The sequence below is a fragment of the Lontra canadensis genome, unplaced genomic scaffold (genome assembly GCF_010015895.1).
Source record: "Lontra canadensis isolate GAN:19392208 unplaced genomic scaffold, GSC_riverotter_1.0 scaffold3, whole genome shotgun sequence".
Classification (NCBI taxonomy): domain Eukaryota; kingdom Metazoa; phylum Chordata; class Mammalia; order Carnivora; family Mustelidae; genus Lontra; species Lontra canadensis.
In genome coordinates this window covers 5,827,464-5,844,261 of record NW_022630997.1, presented here as the reverse complement: position 1 = coordinate 5,844,261, position 16,798 = coordinate 5,827,464, and the positions used below count along the sequence as shown (strand labels likewise).

Below are 16,798 nucleotides of genomic sequence, written 5' to 3'. Positions count from 1 at the left end.
GATGCATTTGGGATTTTCCTGTGGACAAAAGACTGTTTAGAATCCAAAGCAGTCTGTATGCTAATAACCTAGCCATTTGGAAGAGGCCATGGTCACTGGCTGGGTGCTTGGGAAGCGAAATGTCCCTGCATGGAAGGTGTCTGAAAATAAGACCCGAGCTCCAGGTACAGCTCTCCCAGCACATCTCTCTCCACCCTCCCCATAGCTGACCAAGCTCTGCCCCTGCCCCTTCCCGGCTACACCCACCCCATTCTAGCACAGGATGGCTTTAGCTTTGCACTTGCTGGTCCCTGGACCTGGAACTCCCAATCCTGGTTCTCCACCCAGCAGGCTCCTCTCCTTCATTAAGGTCTCAACTCCAATGTCATCTCCTCAGATACGCTCTTCCTGAGCACCTGGCTAATATGGGGAGCTCCCCTGGAATTCCTCTCATGATATGTTGTGTTTTTCATGTTACTTACAACTATCTGAAATTGTCCTTTTTTAAAACCATATTTGCTGGGATGCCTGGGTGGCTTAGTTGGTTAAGCATTTGCCTTCAGCTCAGGTCATGATCGCAGGGTCCTGGGATCGAGTCCCGCACCAGGCTCCTTGCTCAGTGGAGAGCCTGCTTCTCCAACCCCAACCCCTCCACCTCTGGCTTGTGCGTGCTCTCTCTGGCAAATAAAGAAATAAAATCTTAACAAAACAAAACAACTGTATTTGCTTACTTGTGGCCTGCCTCCCTCTTCTGGAATGGAAACTCCATGAGGACAGAAGCCACATTAATCGCGTACCCAGCTTGATCTCAACACCAAGACAAGACCTGATACATACTGAAGCTCAAGATACTGATTTTGTGAACACTTGGAAATTCCCCAATACCAAGGAGCTATGGAAGGATGTGAGCAAGTTCACTGCAAAATCGCAGTCCTATGAACTGGAAAGGATGCTGGCGGGGACACTAACTTCACAGAAGTGGAGATATTTATTGTTCCATTACTCAGGTGTCAACATTCCAGTGGACCCAGGAATTGGGAACGCAGATCCAGAGATGTGGGGCAGAAAATGAACATCGTCAGCCAACAGACAGGTGGGATAAAGAACAGCGAGTAGATATAGGTCCCTAAGTGACTTCAGTGCATGAGAAAGAACAGTGGGGAAATTGTCAAACCAGCAGAACCAACCTCAGGGTTTTTTCCGTTTCTGAAAGCATTTAGTTCCGGGTTTTACCCATGGTTGGATGTGCTGCCCACCTGCTGAGCCACATGGGGAAAGAGTTCGCTCTTCCAGCCATGCTAATAAGACCCGGGCAGCTCCAGATCCTATCCTGGCCCAGGAGCTTCCCAGAGCACACCACTGGGCAAAGCAAAAGCAGGGGATGCTCTCCTTGGTCCAAATGTCTCTTTACTACCTAAAGCCCTGAATCTCAAAAAGACAAAAACAAAACAAAACAAAAACAAACACACACACACACACACACACACACACACACACACACAAAAACTCCAGGAAAATATTATCTTAAGTAGAAATAGAGATGGAACAAGCAATGTCAGGGGCCGTCTCTGTCCAGATCACACAGACCCGGGGTCAGGAGAGGTATTTCATCTTCTTCGGATGCACCTATTTGGAGAGAATATTCATCTCCTGGATGGAGGGGAGCAAAAACGAACTGCTGTACGGAGTCTAATGACTTTACTTTCAGTCAGGTCTTGGCAAAATCCAATTCCAAAGCAATCTACTCAATCTGATAACTGTTGGCCATAAGCTCCTGGCCATGACCTGCCCTCAGCAGTGTGGACCCAAAAAGGACTCAGGTGCTCAGAGTAGCTGGAGACAACTGAAAAATACTCAGCTCTTAGAAGCCAACTCTACCAACCCACGCTTATCCAAGGGTGAGTTAGAAGAATCCCCTTCCCTCATGACAATGGCAGGTTGCTCATTACCACTACAGCTCTGACAAAAGGTAAACCTTGGAATCTGATGGAAGGGTGGTCTGTTATAACCACCTCAGGGGCAAAGGGTCTTGAACAGTCTAGCAATGAATAAGGAAAATGACCTCCCTCTTGACTCCTCCCCATGGGTTGGGTATGGAGGGGGTGAGAAGCTCCCGTTCCCTCTTTCCACAGAAACTTCTTGAGCTTCTGGTGTTGCCTTTATTATGCCACATTCTGCTTCAAGTCAGATTTGTGATTGGCTTCCAGTTTCCATAACACACCATAAGCAAACTCTTACAAATTCCCCTTCGTCCTTATATCCCATTTTTCGCTCCCCAAGATGAACTTTCTAATAGGTACCTTTTTGTGTGTATGTGTTCCTGCTTCATGTGTCCGCTATAGGAATTGTTAATGGCTGTAAATGCTATGGTCAGATGTCCTACCTTGCTTCTTACCTTTCACTTGGCACTAGGTCTTCAAGGACTGTCTATGGGGCTGGATGGAAGCTAACCCACTGCTTCTGCTGGTGGGTGATTCACTCAGATGGGCGCCCACCATCATCGTTCACCTGCCCACCTCTCCCCAGAGCTGCCAAGGTGGCTTCCCATTCTCGACCACCACAAAGAATGCTACAAAGATCATCTCTGAATCCATTCTGTGCAGACCCAGGCAGAAATTTCCACATATTCTGAGAATACTAGGTAGCCTTCAGCCTCTCTCTCTCCAGTCAGTCTTCTGGGTGGTCATTTTGGTTGGTTTGTCTCTGCTGACTAAAGGAGCCCCGTACTTCTTTAGATGCCCTTTAGCTTTGTGAAGGCTCCTTCACTTATAATCTCCCATTCATATCCTTTACTCGTTTTTATTTCTTTTGCAATTTCTGCCTTGTTCTGGTTGATTTGCAGGAATCCCTTGTCTGTTATAAATGTTAATCCTTGGAGGGTTTTGGATACCGTAAAGCTCTCTCTCCTTTTTGTCAGATGCATTAACTCTGTCCAGGATGTCCATTAGTGAGCAGAAGCCCTAACTTCCATACAATCAAACTCAGAAAACTTGAGGATGACAACCATTTCTCAATCCCACAATGCCAGTTTCTTGAACACTCATAACACCCATGGGGTTAGGTGCTATGGACACAAAAAGGAATAATGGCTTTGACCCTCACAGAGTTTACAGCCTCCTAGGAATATAGATGTTCCAACAACTACGACGTGGACACAATGACCATGGCCATGGAGGATTGTGTCAGGTGCAGTGAGGAGTTAAAGGCTTCAGGGGGTCCAGGCTGAGTCAGCCTTGACAGATAAGCTTAGCAGGCAACTCCAAGGAGAGGACATCCAGGCCAATAGAACAGCACATGCATAGGCCCAGTCTGCAAAACCACAAGTAATCCAGTATGGCTGGGACATACAGCAAAGTGCGGAATGACTACAGAGGCTAGAACAAACAGGAAACAGCCATGCAGAGAAGAAGCTCAGATTTTCTCCAGGGCAATAGAGGGGATAGCACCACTCTCTCTCTCTTGCTCTCTATCTCTCCCCACACCCACTGGCAAGGTGCCTTAGATACCATCTGCATTCAAAGAAGAGGGCCTGGTTCAGGGGCCTTAAGAAATCTTGCCTCACCTTAGCTACAGTGGCAATGTGCTGAAATCTCAGAGAAACCCAAAGACAGAACATTCTAGAAAGACAAGGGTTTGTGAGCATCCAAATTAAACGACCAAGGCAGATACAAGACCTCCCCTGGACGATCTGGGTTGTCCTGAATGAAATGAGGCCTTCCCTTCCTGGCCTCAGTTGGGAGCCGTTCCTGCCGCTGCTCTTGCCTTGATGAAAGTTCTCAGCCACAAAATTCCCCAACTGCCAAGTGTGCTTGTGCCGGAAATGTACCGAATAAAGTCATTAGCGACACAGCGGAATCTTACCCAAGACCCCACCAGGATCTCTGCCAGCCAGCTGTTTCCTCTTGAATCTAAACCATTTTCACACTCAATGATGGTAAATTTTTTAAGGGGAAAGAAAGCCATTTGTAGAGAATATTTTGTTACAAGCCACGTGACTGTCCTTATTTTTTCCAGCCAGGGAAGGAATCCATATGAACGCACACACGGCCGCCAAGTACGAAAGCACAGAGAAGGGCTGTGCGCGATGCAGTGAGGGGTTAAAGGCTTGAGGGGTCAAGCTGTCAAGGCTGAGTGAGCCTTGACAAACAAGCCTGGAGTCTGGAAGTCACTCCACCCCAACAGAACAGTCTCTTGGCACTCTTACTTGTTCTCTCCCGGCTGCCTCAGCCTCCCCAGGGCAGAAAAATAAATCTTGTTGTTAGACAGCAATCTTACCCTTGGAGGGCATTAATAGCTTTAGGAAATTTCAAGAAAATGGGGCTGATTGTCACCTGACATCTCTCTCCTCTGACACGAGTACGCACACACACGTCCCACTCATGTCTGATGGGGCTGAAGAGAAGATTCTTAGCAGCCTCTTCCCCCGTCACCACAGCCTCACCAGGTACATAGGTTTAGGGCTGAAAGAATGCCAGGAGGGGAGGAAGCCAGACCCACAGATCAGGGTCCCCTACAGCCCTCCCACCCACTGCAGGCGTTTTCCAACACAATCTCTGTGACCACTGTTGCTCGGAGAGGACTCCCCACTCTGTTGCTGAGGAGAGGGAGAAAGTCAAGTGCCCAAAGCCATCTCCACACTCTGGTGGCCCCGCCTTGCTGAGGATGAGAGGCCCCCCGCACCTGTCAGCTGCCCCGCCGGCCTCAGGAGCCGGGCCGAGCTGGAGAACCGAGGTTGAGTGTGACCTGAGCGCACACTCCGGCCCGGATTCTCACACGCACAGAGCGTGGGCTGCTGGTCTGTGCTTCTGTCAACATCCGTGTGCCTCCCTGCAAACCTGGGCACACCGGGGACCCCCCCCACCTTGGGGTCAGAGAAACCAAAACGCGCACACCAAGAGATTCACCAGGGAACTCAGTCCCAAAGTCTCCTTCAGTCCAAGGGGAGAGCTGGAGGGTCAGGCCCGGGGAGGGAGTCGTGCTTCAGAAGGATCCCAAAAGCAGCAGACTAAATTCTCCCTCTGAGAACAAAACGGCTTCCCCCCTCCCCTTTGAGGAAACCGGGAGCAACACCTGGATCCCATAACCCTCGGTGCTTGCTCTCAGCCCGAACGGTTTACAATGACACACACCAAACCACCCGCAGATGGGCGGGAGATGGACGCCTGCCCACCGAGAAGCCAGGAGGTCAATGGGAAAAAATTATTTTCGTCAGCGTTGAGCCTTCATGTTTGGACCTTTTATCCAAACCGTGGCAGTGTTCTCATGCTCCCTCTGTGCGGATGCTGGGCCCCTCTCTGATGCTCACCGCCAGGGAGCCTGGGGTGGCGCGGGGACGAGCCCCCACCCCTAGGAGCTTAGCAGGTCACAGGGCTGTTTAAGGACCCACGAAGCGAGGCTAACGATGCTCTTTCCTGGGAATCTGAGTCACTGTGATATGACCCGCACGGGGCCAGCCGGGATGGCCAGCAAGGTCCCAGGGTGAGCCAATGGCGTGGGCCAGGAGGCTTGGAGAAGGCGGCCTTTGCATCAGGCCATATGGAACGACACTTTCTAGGGCCTGAGGAAACACCAGGGGCTATGCTGAACAGAGCTTCACTCTGGCCGCTCTGCCAGGAGGGAATGAGATGCTCCTTTGGCTGAAAACAGGGCCCGCTTTCCCCACCCTGACTCTGAGGTCATCGGCTCCCACTGGGGAAGCCTAGGATTCTAGCCATGGCTACTAGAAATGAAAGCCTGACAGTACTAGAGACCTGGGGTCAAGAGGGGGTGGCGGGAGAGGACTCGCTCTTTCTGGGTCTTTCTGGCCTTGGGTTCTCAGAGGGAATCCCTTTTCTAAACTCAAGACTCAGGAGACCTGAATATCGGATGTGGCAGGAAAAAAAAAGAAAGTGGTGGAAAGTCGAGAGGGGAGAATGAGGGAATGAAAGGCGAGCAGGGAGGGAGGGGGAGAGCGAGAGAGGGAGGACTGCATGCACCAGAGCAGAAGTGAGTCTGTGTGTGGGGCCCCAGAGGGGGCTGGAAGCACCTCAGGCTTGCATTTGCCTGGGATGGTTCTGTCATGAACCCAACTCAGTCTGCCACAGGCTCACTTCGAGGGCATCTGTGATGCTGCGAACTTGAACCAGAGATGGGCTCCCACAGTCCCCAGTGGGCCACGAGCCTCTGCCAGCTCAAGTACTTGCAGCAGCCGCTCTGTCAGGAGATCCCAGAGAGCTCCAGACACCAGGTGCCATCATGGGGCGGCCATGTTGCCGCCATACAGACAAATGTATGAGATCATCCTACACCCGCATGCTTGGCCACCATATCCGTAATACGACTGCGGGGACCCCGTCTCTAAAGCACACTAGAAAAGGCACATGATCCAACTCTCCCATGGACCAGCCGCACTGCATTGGGCATCCGAGTGGTGGGTGTAAGAAGCTGTCTGACACTTGCCACTTCAGCCCAAGATCTGCCTCGTGCCCAGCCTTTCCTTCCCTCCACTTGTGCTAGAGGGGAGGCTGCAAAGGGCCAGCCAGTGCAAAGGGTGGTAGGGTGGTGACCATCTCAAGCTCATGAGGAGCCTGGGATTGTAATCCAGGATGTATCCACCTCTTGGGGACCAAAGACTGTAAAGATGAAGAGAAGATGTCCCAAGCAAAGACACCACCCAATAGGTCCCAGCCCTGATATCAGGGGTGCCAAGCACCCTCGCAGAGTTCCTTCCCAAAGGGCCATATTTGAATTTTAGTAAATCAGCTCAATATGTTCTAGGGCCGTGGGTATTAAATAAAAGAAGTCAGTGAAATCTCCAAACAATAAGCTCATTCAACACAATCTCTTTTTCTCCCCCCAGCTGGGGACTTGAATACAGTCAACATGAATAAATCCTGTTGTGTAAAAACTGGGGGAGAAAAAAAAAAGAGGGTGGAGGATGGAAGGAAATGGCAGGGCTCCCACTCGCCGGTCTAACAGGGAGGCTAAGATCATCTTCACAACCCAAAAGTATGCCAGCGTGCTGGCGAGGCGCTGGGGAGGGGGCGGCGACCTCTGCGATCCAGGTAAGGAATTATCTGGAATTTCCCCCACCCAGCCTTCCTAGCCTCTCCTCTGCAGCCTTCCCATTCTCGTACTCAGACTAGCAGTGGACCCTTGGGCTGCCCCAGTCCTGGCCTTTCCTAGTTGAACCCATGATAAACTAGGCCTGACCGTGCATCAGGGACATGTTGCTACGAAGACATACAAAAACGCTTTTCCTGCATCTTTCCCTCCCCCTTCAGTGCCCCCCCCCCCAACAAAGCCGAGACAATTAGAACTAAGGACTGCCTCAGCAATTCTTCCTGAGTGTCTTAAGAACAGGTTAAACAGACCGGCCTTTTTGAGCGACTACGGACTTAGATATATTTGTAAGAAGAGTCGCGCGTGGGAAACTCTCCTACGTAACTCATGGATGAATGTGATCTGGGCCCAGATTGTTCTCATGGATGGAAGTTCCACAGCCTTTCAACACGCTGTATTTAAGCAAGATGGGAAGACACGGGTTCAGCTCCCCAGGGCGTAGACCCAGACGCAGTATATCTAAAGAACAAGCCAATTCAACACGGGTTTTGGTTAAACAAACAAACAAAAAATGGAAACCACCAAGGTCTTCGGACTCCATTAGGACAACGAGAGTGATACTTTTCCATTCCCGGGGAACGCCACATCCCATCTTCTGGACCGGTGCCACGGGGCTGGTGACGCTGCCCTCAACTGGGAGACTTTTCCTGCCTGGAACCAAGAGGACAGATCCCTTACATCATCTAGAACTAGGTGCGTTATTTTGCTAAATCATGGGTTCTCCCTGCCTCAAAATCGTTAACTAGCATAGACAAGCAGGACTTCCAAAAAAAAAACAAAAAGTCAGCCAGGGAGTAATTATGGCGCAGACTTGGGTACTCAATTCCAATTCAACGACTTTATTGGTGAGGGGACAAAAAAATAAAAAAGAAAAGATGTGCAGGAAGGCTGCCAGATTCAATACATTAGATCCACGTGTGTAGCGGCGGAGTTCCCAGGGTGGGAGCCCAGAGCAAATGCTTCACAATTCCATGACCCTCTTGGGTTCATCTATTGCCTGTGTTTTAGGACAATGATTTTTCCTTCTCTCCAAATAGAGGGAGAGCTTCCACCCTCGCATGTCTGGGCCTCATGGCCAAGTCCCCTGCATTCAGGATGCTGTCAAGCAGTCAATCTTTTTATTTCCTACCAAAATTCTACACTCCCTTCTGCTGTTCCCCCAGATCACTGCTGACAGGAAAACACAGAGCCCTCAGGTTCTAGTTACGACCTGGGATGGCCAACGGGACACTCAACAGATCTTTCATTTTAAGCCACGGCACTCCAAACTGCTAGGGTTCGTCTTATTTAAGATTTTGTTTAGGGGCGCCCGGGTGGCTCAGTGGGTTGAGCATCTGCCTTCGGCTCAGGTCGTGGTCTCAGGGTTCTGGGGTTGAGCCCCGCGTCGGGCTCTCTGCTCGGCGGGGAGCCTGCTTCCTCCTCTCTCGCTGCCTGCCTCTCTGCCTACTTGTGATCTCTGTCAGGTAGATAAATGAAATCTTAAGAAAAAAAAAAAAAAGATTTTATTTTACAGAGAGAGAGAGAGAATGTGTGCCTGCCTAAGCGACCACGGAGGAGAAACAGAGGGAGAGGGACAAGCAGACTCCCCAATGAGGAGTGGCGTGGGGATCGATCTCATGACTCTGAGATGGTGACCTGAGCTGAAATCAAGAGTCAGACGCAACCACCTGAGCCACCCAGGTGCCAACCTGGGGAGGGTTTGTTTTAAAGTCAGTTCCTGGAGGTATAATTTACACACGGCGGGGGGGGGGGGGGGGATGCCCAGCACATTACACACAAGTTTTCACAAACACCTGGAACTGTGGAGCCACTTCCACCATCGAGATCTAAGCCATAAAGATTTCGGTCATTCCCAAAACGTCCCACATACCTCCTCGTGGTCAACCCCTTCCCTCAGCCCTGGCAGTGACAGACTGGTTTTCTTTCCCTCTAATTTTGCCTTCTCCAGAAGGTCACATAAATGGAATCCCACAATGCGGAAGATTTTCAAGCCTCGCTTCTCTCACTTAGCACATGCGGATGGACCTTAGGTACAAACTGTTGGTTTTTAAGCTTGGGACTTTTACTTTCTTGCCAAGGACATGAAATGATTGGCTGTAGCTCATCTTTGCTATGGGGGAACCAAATTCTTGATTTCGGGCCTTTTAATAAAGAGCAGAGGCCTGGGAACAGGGTGACCTCCCAGCTTCATCTGCCCAGAACTATGGGATTTCCTGGGATTTGGGGCTTTCAGGGGCAAAACCAGGGAAGTCCCAGACAAACCAGGATAGTTGGTCACTCTTCTTGGGACAGCCACCTCCGAGGGCAGGGCTGCACATGTGCCCTGCTCAGATGAGAGGCAGGATACTCGCTCTGAGCTAACAGCCGACTGTCCTCCCGGTCTCGTCGCCGGCAGAAGGCCAAAGTGGGATCTGCTGGGGCTGGGCCCCGGCACAGAGCTCACGCTCCAACAGGCCTGCAGCTGTCTTTGAAGGCCCCGGGAGGGGCTGGAGGAAGTAAGAGGAGCACGCAGGGGTGTGCTGAGAAAACAGCAGACCAGGGCTCCCGTTGGTGCCGGTGCCCACCCCAGGTCTCTCTGGTATGGGACGCACACAGACACGGGGCATGAAGGTGCTCTGGGCTCATTCTGGTTTTGCTCCTGTCCAGTTTAATGTGCCCAGGGTAAGGCCAGCTCCTACTTTTCTATACCTTCTCTCGCTCCTCCCTCCCAGTGGGGTTTTCCCTGTGGAGACTAACTAGGGAGAAGGTCACTGGATATATATAAGCAGCTTCAAGTTCTTGTTAGAATTAAAGGGTTCCTCCTATATAAACTTACCAAGACATCAAAGAAAAGTCAGGCAAGGCCACAATACAAGGCTTGAAAATGAGCAGTTCTGTGCCCACGTCCTTTCCAGCTGACTTGGGAGAGATACACAGAGGCTAGTTTACGTGAGAACAGGCAGAGCTTCCCCAACTCTGAACTTCCAATAGCTTGGAAAAGCATGTGATGGGCATGGCTGGTGCCCAAATTAACAGAGGATCGCCCCTCAGTACACGCACAAGAAGGTGGGAATTGATGGGGTCACAACTATGTCCTAGAGGCCTCGGCTGGCCACTCCCTGGATTAGTGTAACACTGCGCCTTCTCCAGCAGCTCTTAGCATTTGTTCCACCAAGCAGCCTGTGAGGCAGGTTAGTAATCATTATCCTCACTTGTACAGGTGAGGAAACAAGGCCCAGAGAGATTAAGTGACTTGCCCAAGGTCGCACAGCGAGTTAGTGGCAAAGGCCAGATTAGAAGCCCGAGCCCCAGAGTGCCCAGGCCAGCGCCCAGCTCCACAAGATCCCTTAGCCCTCGGTCCAGAGCTTGGGCAGGGCCAGATCTGCACCCTCGGGAGCTCTGGAGGCCAGGGGAGCTGCTGCAGAGAGCACAGGCAGGCTCATACTCACAAGCAGAAACCTGCAGGATCCTTCTCTGTACCACCAGACAGCAACACCCCTGTGCTGAAACAGACAGAAATAAGGCTCAAGTCGGGAAAGCCAAGGGCCACCGCTGTGGGCCTGTCTCCACTCACGAGATGGGGCTTTGAGAGTCTGCTTCATTTCCCTCTGGGAACCAGGTCTGCTCTTGCGAGCCGAATCAATTCACTCACTCATGCCTCAGTTCTGCCCCGGGGGACCCAGGTGCTGGTGGTGCGCCAGGGGCTGAAGGGGAGGGACACTGGGAGGAGAGAGACAAGATTTCGGTCTTCAAGGGATTCAACATAATGGAGGAAACAGATATATAAGACAACGTGACATTAATTTAACAGATATTTTTGCTGAGTACCTATGACGTACCAGGCGTGGATGAGGTTGTACCTCAAGTAGCACAGGAACACACATGGAATCAGGGGAGGCTTCATGGAAGAGGAGGCATGTGGACTAGGTCCTGAAGATTGAGCAGTTTCACTGGGGAGCTGGTCCCTTCGTGGCTCGAGGGACACAGAGAAGGAAGTGGTCTGGAATTGCTTTGAGTACTTCTTTCTAAATAAACCCTTGCTCTTAGTAGAACAGGAATCCAGCCCTTCAGAAACTCAGTTCTCAGGGATGTGGCATCCTGTTTGACTTTGAGCCGTTGCTTCATCTCTTCAGACCTCAGCTGACCTGTCTGTCAAATGGGACTGAACAATCCTGTGTTTCGGAGGGTGGCTCTGGCCTTCACTAGTGATCTCTGGAGACATGTTCACACAGAAGTCCTTGAGAAACAAATTCCTCACATGGCCAATGGCAGTCTCTTTCCCACTGTCTGCTGCTCTTGGCTCTCGCCAGGAAATCGGTTTTATTTATAAGAATCACAACCCTAAACTGACCTTTGTTGGGCTATCCACATTCCCTCCCTTGTTTCCCTCTCCTCCAGGAACATTCTCCTCCAAAGATTCCGCAGTGACCACAGAGCACCCGGCATTGAGGAGCGCTTGGAAAGGCAGGATAGACCAACTCTGGAGGCTGTTTGCTAGATGGGGAAACTGAGGCCCAGAGAGCTCAGTGCTTCGTGCCCGGAAACTGAAGACCTGGGTCTCCCCGTTCCCAAGCCACAGCTTTCCTCATCGTGCCACAACTGCTCTGACTTTTGCTTCTGCCCGGGCCTGGGCAGATGTGCCATCCTCCCTCAGCTTGGGGAGAATGACAGAAGTCTTTAGAGAAATATTTCCCATCATTAAAAGGATTTGCAAGAAAACTGGCACAGCTTCCTCAGCTTTGAAGCTTTTTGGCCCCTCCTGGCCCTTTAATTGCGCTTGGCTCCAGCCCAGTTCCCAGAGCTTCTACCCCTTCAGAAGAGGGGAAGGGCCCACAGCAGAATTCCCGCCATCACCCAGCCTGGCCCTTCAGCACCAGAGGGGACCCCTCAGTGTTTGTTTCAGACCACTCCACCGCCAATGCATCAAGGACTCGCACACAAGGAGCTTCAAAGTCAGAATGGCTCAGGGTCAAGTCCAAGCATGAGTAAACCCCGAACTTAGGATTGTGCAGCAACCTTTTGAGATGATTCTGAAGAAGTGTTCTCATGGCCTTTAAAGCCTAGGACGGCTTCAGGGGAATCTCAGTAGATTTCTGCAGGTACCAGAGATTTGGTTACGGCACATCACAGGAGTACGGAGGGGTTAACAGTCTTACTCCCCCCTTGCTTTTAATTTTCCAGGTGAAGAAGGTGGATAAATGACTATGTATCTTTTCTCAGGGATTCTCAATTTGGGCTGCACATCAGAGCACCTGAAGACCTAAGCAGCACCCCTATACCAACTGAATCAGAAGGTCTTGAGTGGGCTCTACAGATCCCTGTTTGTTTTCTTTTAAGTCCCCTGATGGTTCCCACATGTGGCAAAGGTTATGGAGCACAGCCCGAGGTACAGTTTCAGTAGGGAAAAACCTGAGCTCCTAAGCACGGAAAACACGAAATCCGAGGATTCCTCTGAAATGAATATTATCAATCTGCCCATCTCTCTTGGTTGTTTTTGTTTTGGTTTTGGTTTTTTGTTTTTGTTGTTGTTGTTGTTGTTGTTGTTGTTTTTTCCCCAGAACTTTCCTGACCACAGATCACAGCCCTCCCCGTTGAGGCTTTCAGGAATTTTTACTGGCTCATCTCTACCTTGCAGTACCTTAGAACAAAGTGCCCTCTCCTGGGAATGGGGTGATCGGACTCGGAAGCAAACAAAAGAAAACAGAAAAAGAATGATGACACCTTCGACCAATTACTGTGATCCAAATTAGAGTGAATAACTCAACCATGACTGCTCAGATCCAAGTGTGATGCAAATTCAGGAAGCTTCCGTGGGGACGGTCCAAGTGCAATCCACAGATAGTAGGTCAGTCACATTTGGCCCTGGACACACTCACCAGCTGGAAGAGCAGCAGGAACCAGAATCCTTGACCACAAGGTGTGAGTTCAGCCAATGGGCACAGTGGTCCAAGGGCGCTCTTATGAGAGTCATAAACATGTAAACACCCAAGGATGGGAGCCTTTTCAAGGGACCCTGTAGATGCTGGCACTGCTTATACCACACCAAAGAGATGCACACACAAGAAATAGCAACCCCACCAACACTTTTTATGCGAACTCTGATAAAAGCTCCATCTCTCTGGGAAGACACCCCTACGGAGTCTCTCACCACCCTAACCCTTGCTTTTGCTTGAGAGAGCCATGGCTATCTAACAGAATGCCTTTGATGGGATGGGGAAAAAGTCTGGAAATGTTTCTACATTAGACAGAGGGTGATATTCCAACCACTCTAGCTCCAGACCTCTCCTTACATCCCACGTAACAATGGAAAAATCAGCTCTGAGTCCAAAAAGGATCAGTAGTATCGGAAGATATACAGTATGTAACACCAGCTAGGGAACATGGAAGACAATTTCTCCTACATCAACTGCTTTATAAGACTTACAAATTAAAAAAAAATTTTTTTTTGAGAATGTGAACACAACAATGAGGCATTCTACCTATTTGGGAGAGCTCAAAATCAGGAATTTAGAAACATAGCATGGGGCATTTCGGTAACGAAATTTAAAAGTGGCACAAATGAGAATTCTTCATTATAAATTTTTGTATGTTCTAAAAGCCCAGCTAAATCTTGCTTTTCCGTTTTATTTTGTTGTTAAAAAGATACCTAGTCATTCCATAATTATTTAATCTTACCTTAAAAACAGAGACAGCTTCAATCTCTGATGAGCAAGAGAAAACTGACAGATGCCAGTTACAGCAGCCTTGATTAATCAGAGACTGGGCCCACATGCTTCATTTTGCACAGACCAACTTTTCAATTCAATGAGAGTTCAAAACACAAGTCATTAGCTTCTCAAAAGAATGGGGACTTCTAAATTCCTGGGGTGGGGGGGGTCCCTAAATTCCACAGCTGAACCACGTAGTTAGTAAACACCAGCATTTACTGGTGAGTCTTTAAAGACTCCCTCTCCAATCAAACAGGAAAAGATGAGTTGGATTAGCTTCTGCAATCCAGATAATTCTCAAATGTATCCACTTATCACTCTGATTTACTGCAAAATGATGAGGCAGATACATGTATTACCAAAAACAAACACTCTGAAATGGAAACTAAGTTTCCTTCAGTTGGCAAAAATCCCCTAACTGATATTCCAGGGAGGGAGGATTTTAAACTCCCAAGAGAAAAAGATAACTAAGAAGACTTTCTTAGGTCAAGGGCCAAAAGCTATTAATACAAAAAGCGTCTGATAATAATGGGCATTTAGAAAGAAGACACCGCCCCCCCCATGTTATAATTTGCCCTCCCTTGGATTAATATGCTCCTTTGAGAAAGCAGCTTTTACCCTGGCCCTTCGAACCGGAGCCAGAGCTCCCTCACTTCCCAATTCAGAAAGGGCACCCCCTGAGTTCAGAGGGACCTCAGAGGCCACCACTTCCCTCTCAAGTCCTGAATTCCCCCCGAGGGTCCCTCCCAAAGGGTGGAGGTGCAGACAGAGTGGGAGAGGGAGTAGCAAACTGCCATTTTACAAAGCGAGGGGTTGTGGCTTCCGCAAGTGTCTGGAGACCACATAAGGGCGCATTCAGTCATCCCAGCACAAAACTGACATGATCTCAGCAGAATCTGGGATGAAAAAAGAACCCACCCCCTTAGAAATGAGAGAGGCGCTCCAGGGAGGGTTTAAAGAAAGAAACCAAAGTTGCCAAGCAGTTTAACCCTGTCCACCACCATCCCCCCACGCCGTCGGCTTCCCGTGCTCTTGACGAAGACCCTTTCCCTCTGCATGAAGTGCTACCTAGAATGTAAATCTTTCGCCCTCACCTGCAACCAGGTGACCTAGATGAGAAAAAGCAGTGGGAAAAATCAACAGACGCGACTCGTTTAGGGAACTCAAGCCGGTCCCAGAAGATTCCTTTAAGCTAATCCTAAGATTTCCTTCTCAGAAATGAGAAACCACTGGGAATGAGATTCCTTGGGAATCTGAGCATTCTCCTTTATTACCCTCTCCCAGGGGAAAATAAATATAGAAACAGTATTTCCTCTCGCAGGTTTGGCAGGGACGAGACCAGGGCAAGGAACTGCAAAAGACTTTCCCAAATGAGAAGGGGGTAGGGGGCGTCCGCAACACCCCGCTTAAGGGGCCGCTCTTTAAACCCTCTTTCCGAAAGATCTTTAATCCTTGGCTTCTAGATCCCGGCCGCGGGGCTCCCAGCACCGGCGCGAACCGGGGAGCCGGCACGACCCGGGCCGGTCCGCCCACCACGGTTTGGGCAGGATCCCCGCCCTCGGCCAAATCTAAAACTTGCTCCCGCTGCGCCCGGAGCGGAGCCCTCGGGCCGGGACGCCTCAGCGCGCTCCACCTGCCCGGCATCCCCGTTCGGCCCCCAGCCCTCCACTTCGCCCGACCGCCGCCCGGAGATGCAAGAGCGAAGGACTCGCACAGAGACGGCTACCGGAGCGGCCGCAGGACTGGGGCAGCCCGACCCAGCGGGAGCCGAGCTGCGCGCCCACCCCACCGCCCAAGGCACCCTCCGCTCAGCCTGGTCGCCGGGGCCCGCGGGCAGCCCTCCCCTCCGACAGGCGCCCGGCCCCGACGACCCGGCTTTGCCCCCAAGCGACGCGGCGCGGTTCTGAACTCACTCAGGGCCTCCTTGGCTTCGGCATCTTTCCGGGGCGGCCGGGGCTTGAGAGGTGGGTCGCCGCGCGCACCCTCCCTCCTCTAACAGGTGGGAAGCCTCCCACGCCGACCCCCGCCCTCTGCGCCCGGGAGGGTCCGAGAGCCCGGGCCGAAGCCGCCACCTAGGAGCTCGCTCGCGGGGCCAGCCGCGCCGTCGTCGCCCCGGTCTTCGGCCCAGGTCCAGGCCGGGCGGGCGCCGCCGGCTCTGCTCACCTGAGTCCCGACGGGACGCGAAGCGCCAGCAGTGCCGCCCCCGCCAGCCCCCGCCAGCCCCCGCCCTCCTCGCCGGCGCGGTGCGGCCGGAGCCGCCGGTGCGTGCGCGCCGCGCCGGGACCCGCGCCCTCACCTTTGTACCGCTCCATCGGGGCCGCGGCGTGCGCTCCCGGCCGCTCGGCTCCCGCGCTGCGCTCTCGGCGCTCGGCTCCGCGCCCCGGCCGCCGCGCTGGCCCCTCCCCGTGAGGTCACGCTCGCCGCCGGACCTCCTGGCGCGCCGGCCGCGCCCGGGGCTCTCGGACCCCGTCCCCGCCCGGCGCGCCGCCCCCGCGGGGGAACTCAGCCGCCGAGCCCCGCGGCGCTCAGCTCCGTGCGCGTCCCGGGCCCCGTCACCCGCCCGCGGCCGCCTGGCGGCTCCTTCTCGTCCGGGACCCGGGGGCGGCGGGAGGGCGGGAGACTCGACTGTGCCCGAACCCGGGGGGAGGTTCTGGCGAGGGGCGGGCTCGGGCGGGCCTACGAGAGCCGCTCTTCCAACCGCCGGGCTGCAAACCCACTGCCCGGAGGAGGAGACTGAGGTCGAACCCGGGGGGCAGAGGCGGGCCTAGAGCGCCTGGCTCCCGTCTCCCGGCGCGCTAATGCCTTGGCTTCCCCGAGAGGCGACAGGGCGATGAAGGTGGGGACTCCCGAGCCCTTTCCCCGCGCCTGCCCGCGTTCCTTGGGAATCGCTCCAACCCGGCAGCAACCGCTCTGGGCGGTCGTCGCGCCGCCGGTCGCAACACACACATCAGGGCGTCTGAAAATGTCTGCTTGCTGCCATCTCCGGGGACCCACGCTCCCGGGGAGCGGTTGTTCTAGGCTCTCGTGAGGAG

General features: G+C 52.3%; 1 protein-coding gene across 4 annotated transcripts in view; it reads right to left on the bottom strand.

Moving 5' to 3' along the window:
* The window catches only part of AFAP1L2 (actin filament associated protein 1 like 2), a 96,057-nt gene extending 79,807 nt beyond the window's left edge, over positions 1–16,250 (bottom strand). The window contains exons 1-2 of one of the 4 annotated variants that reach the window (XM_032879114.1): positions 16,063–16,250; positions 10,509–10,562 (exon numbers count right to left, since the gene is read on the bottom strand). In XM_032879114.1, coding sequence (XP_032735005.1) covers positions 10,509–10,562; positions 16,063–16,078 — 70 coding nt within the window. In that variant the 5' untranslated portion in view covers positions 16,079–16,250. The remainder of the gene's footprint in view (positions 1–10,508; positions 10,563–16,062) is intronic. The other 3 variants (XM_032879133.1, XM_032879141.1, XM_032879124.1) reach the window with 3 other exon arrangements.
* Between the last annotated feature and the right edge of the window lie 548 nt (positions 16,251–16,798).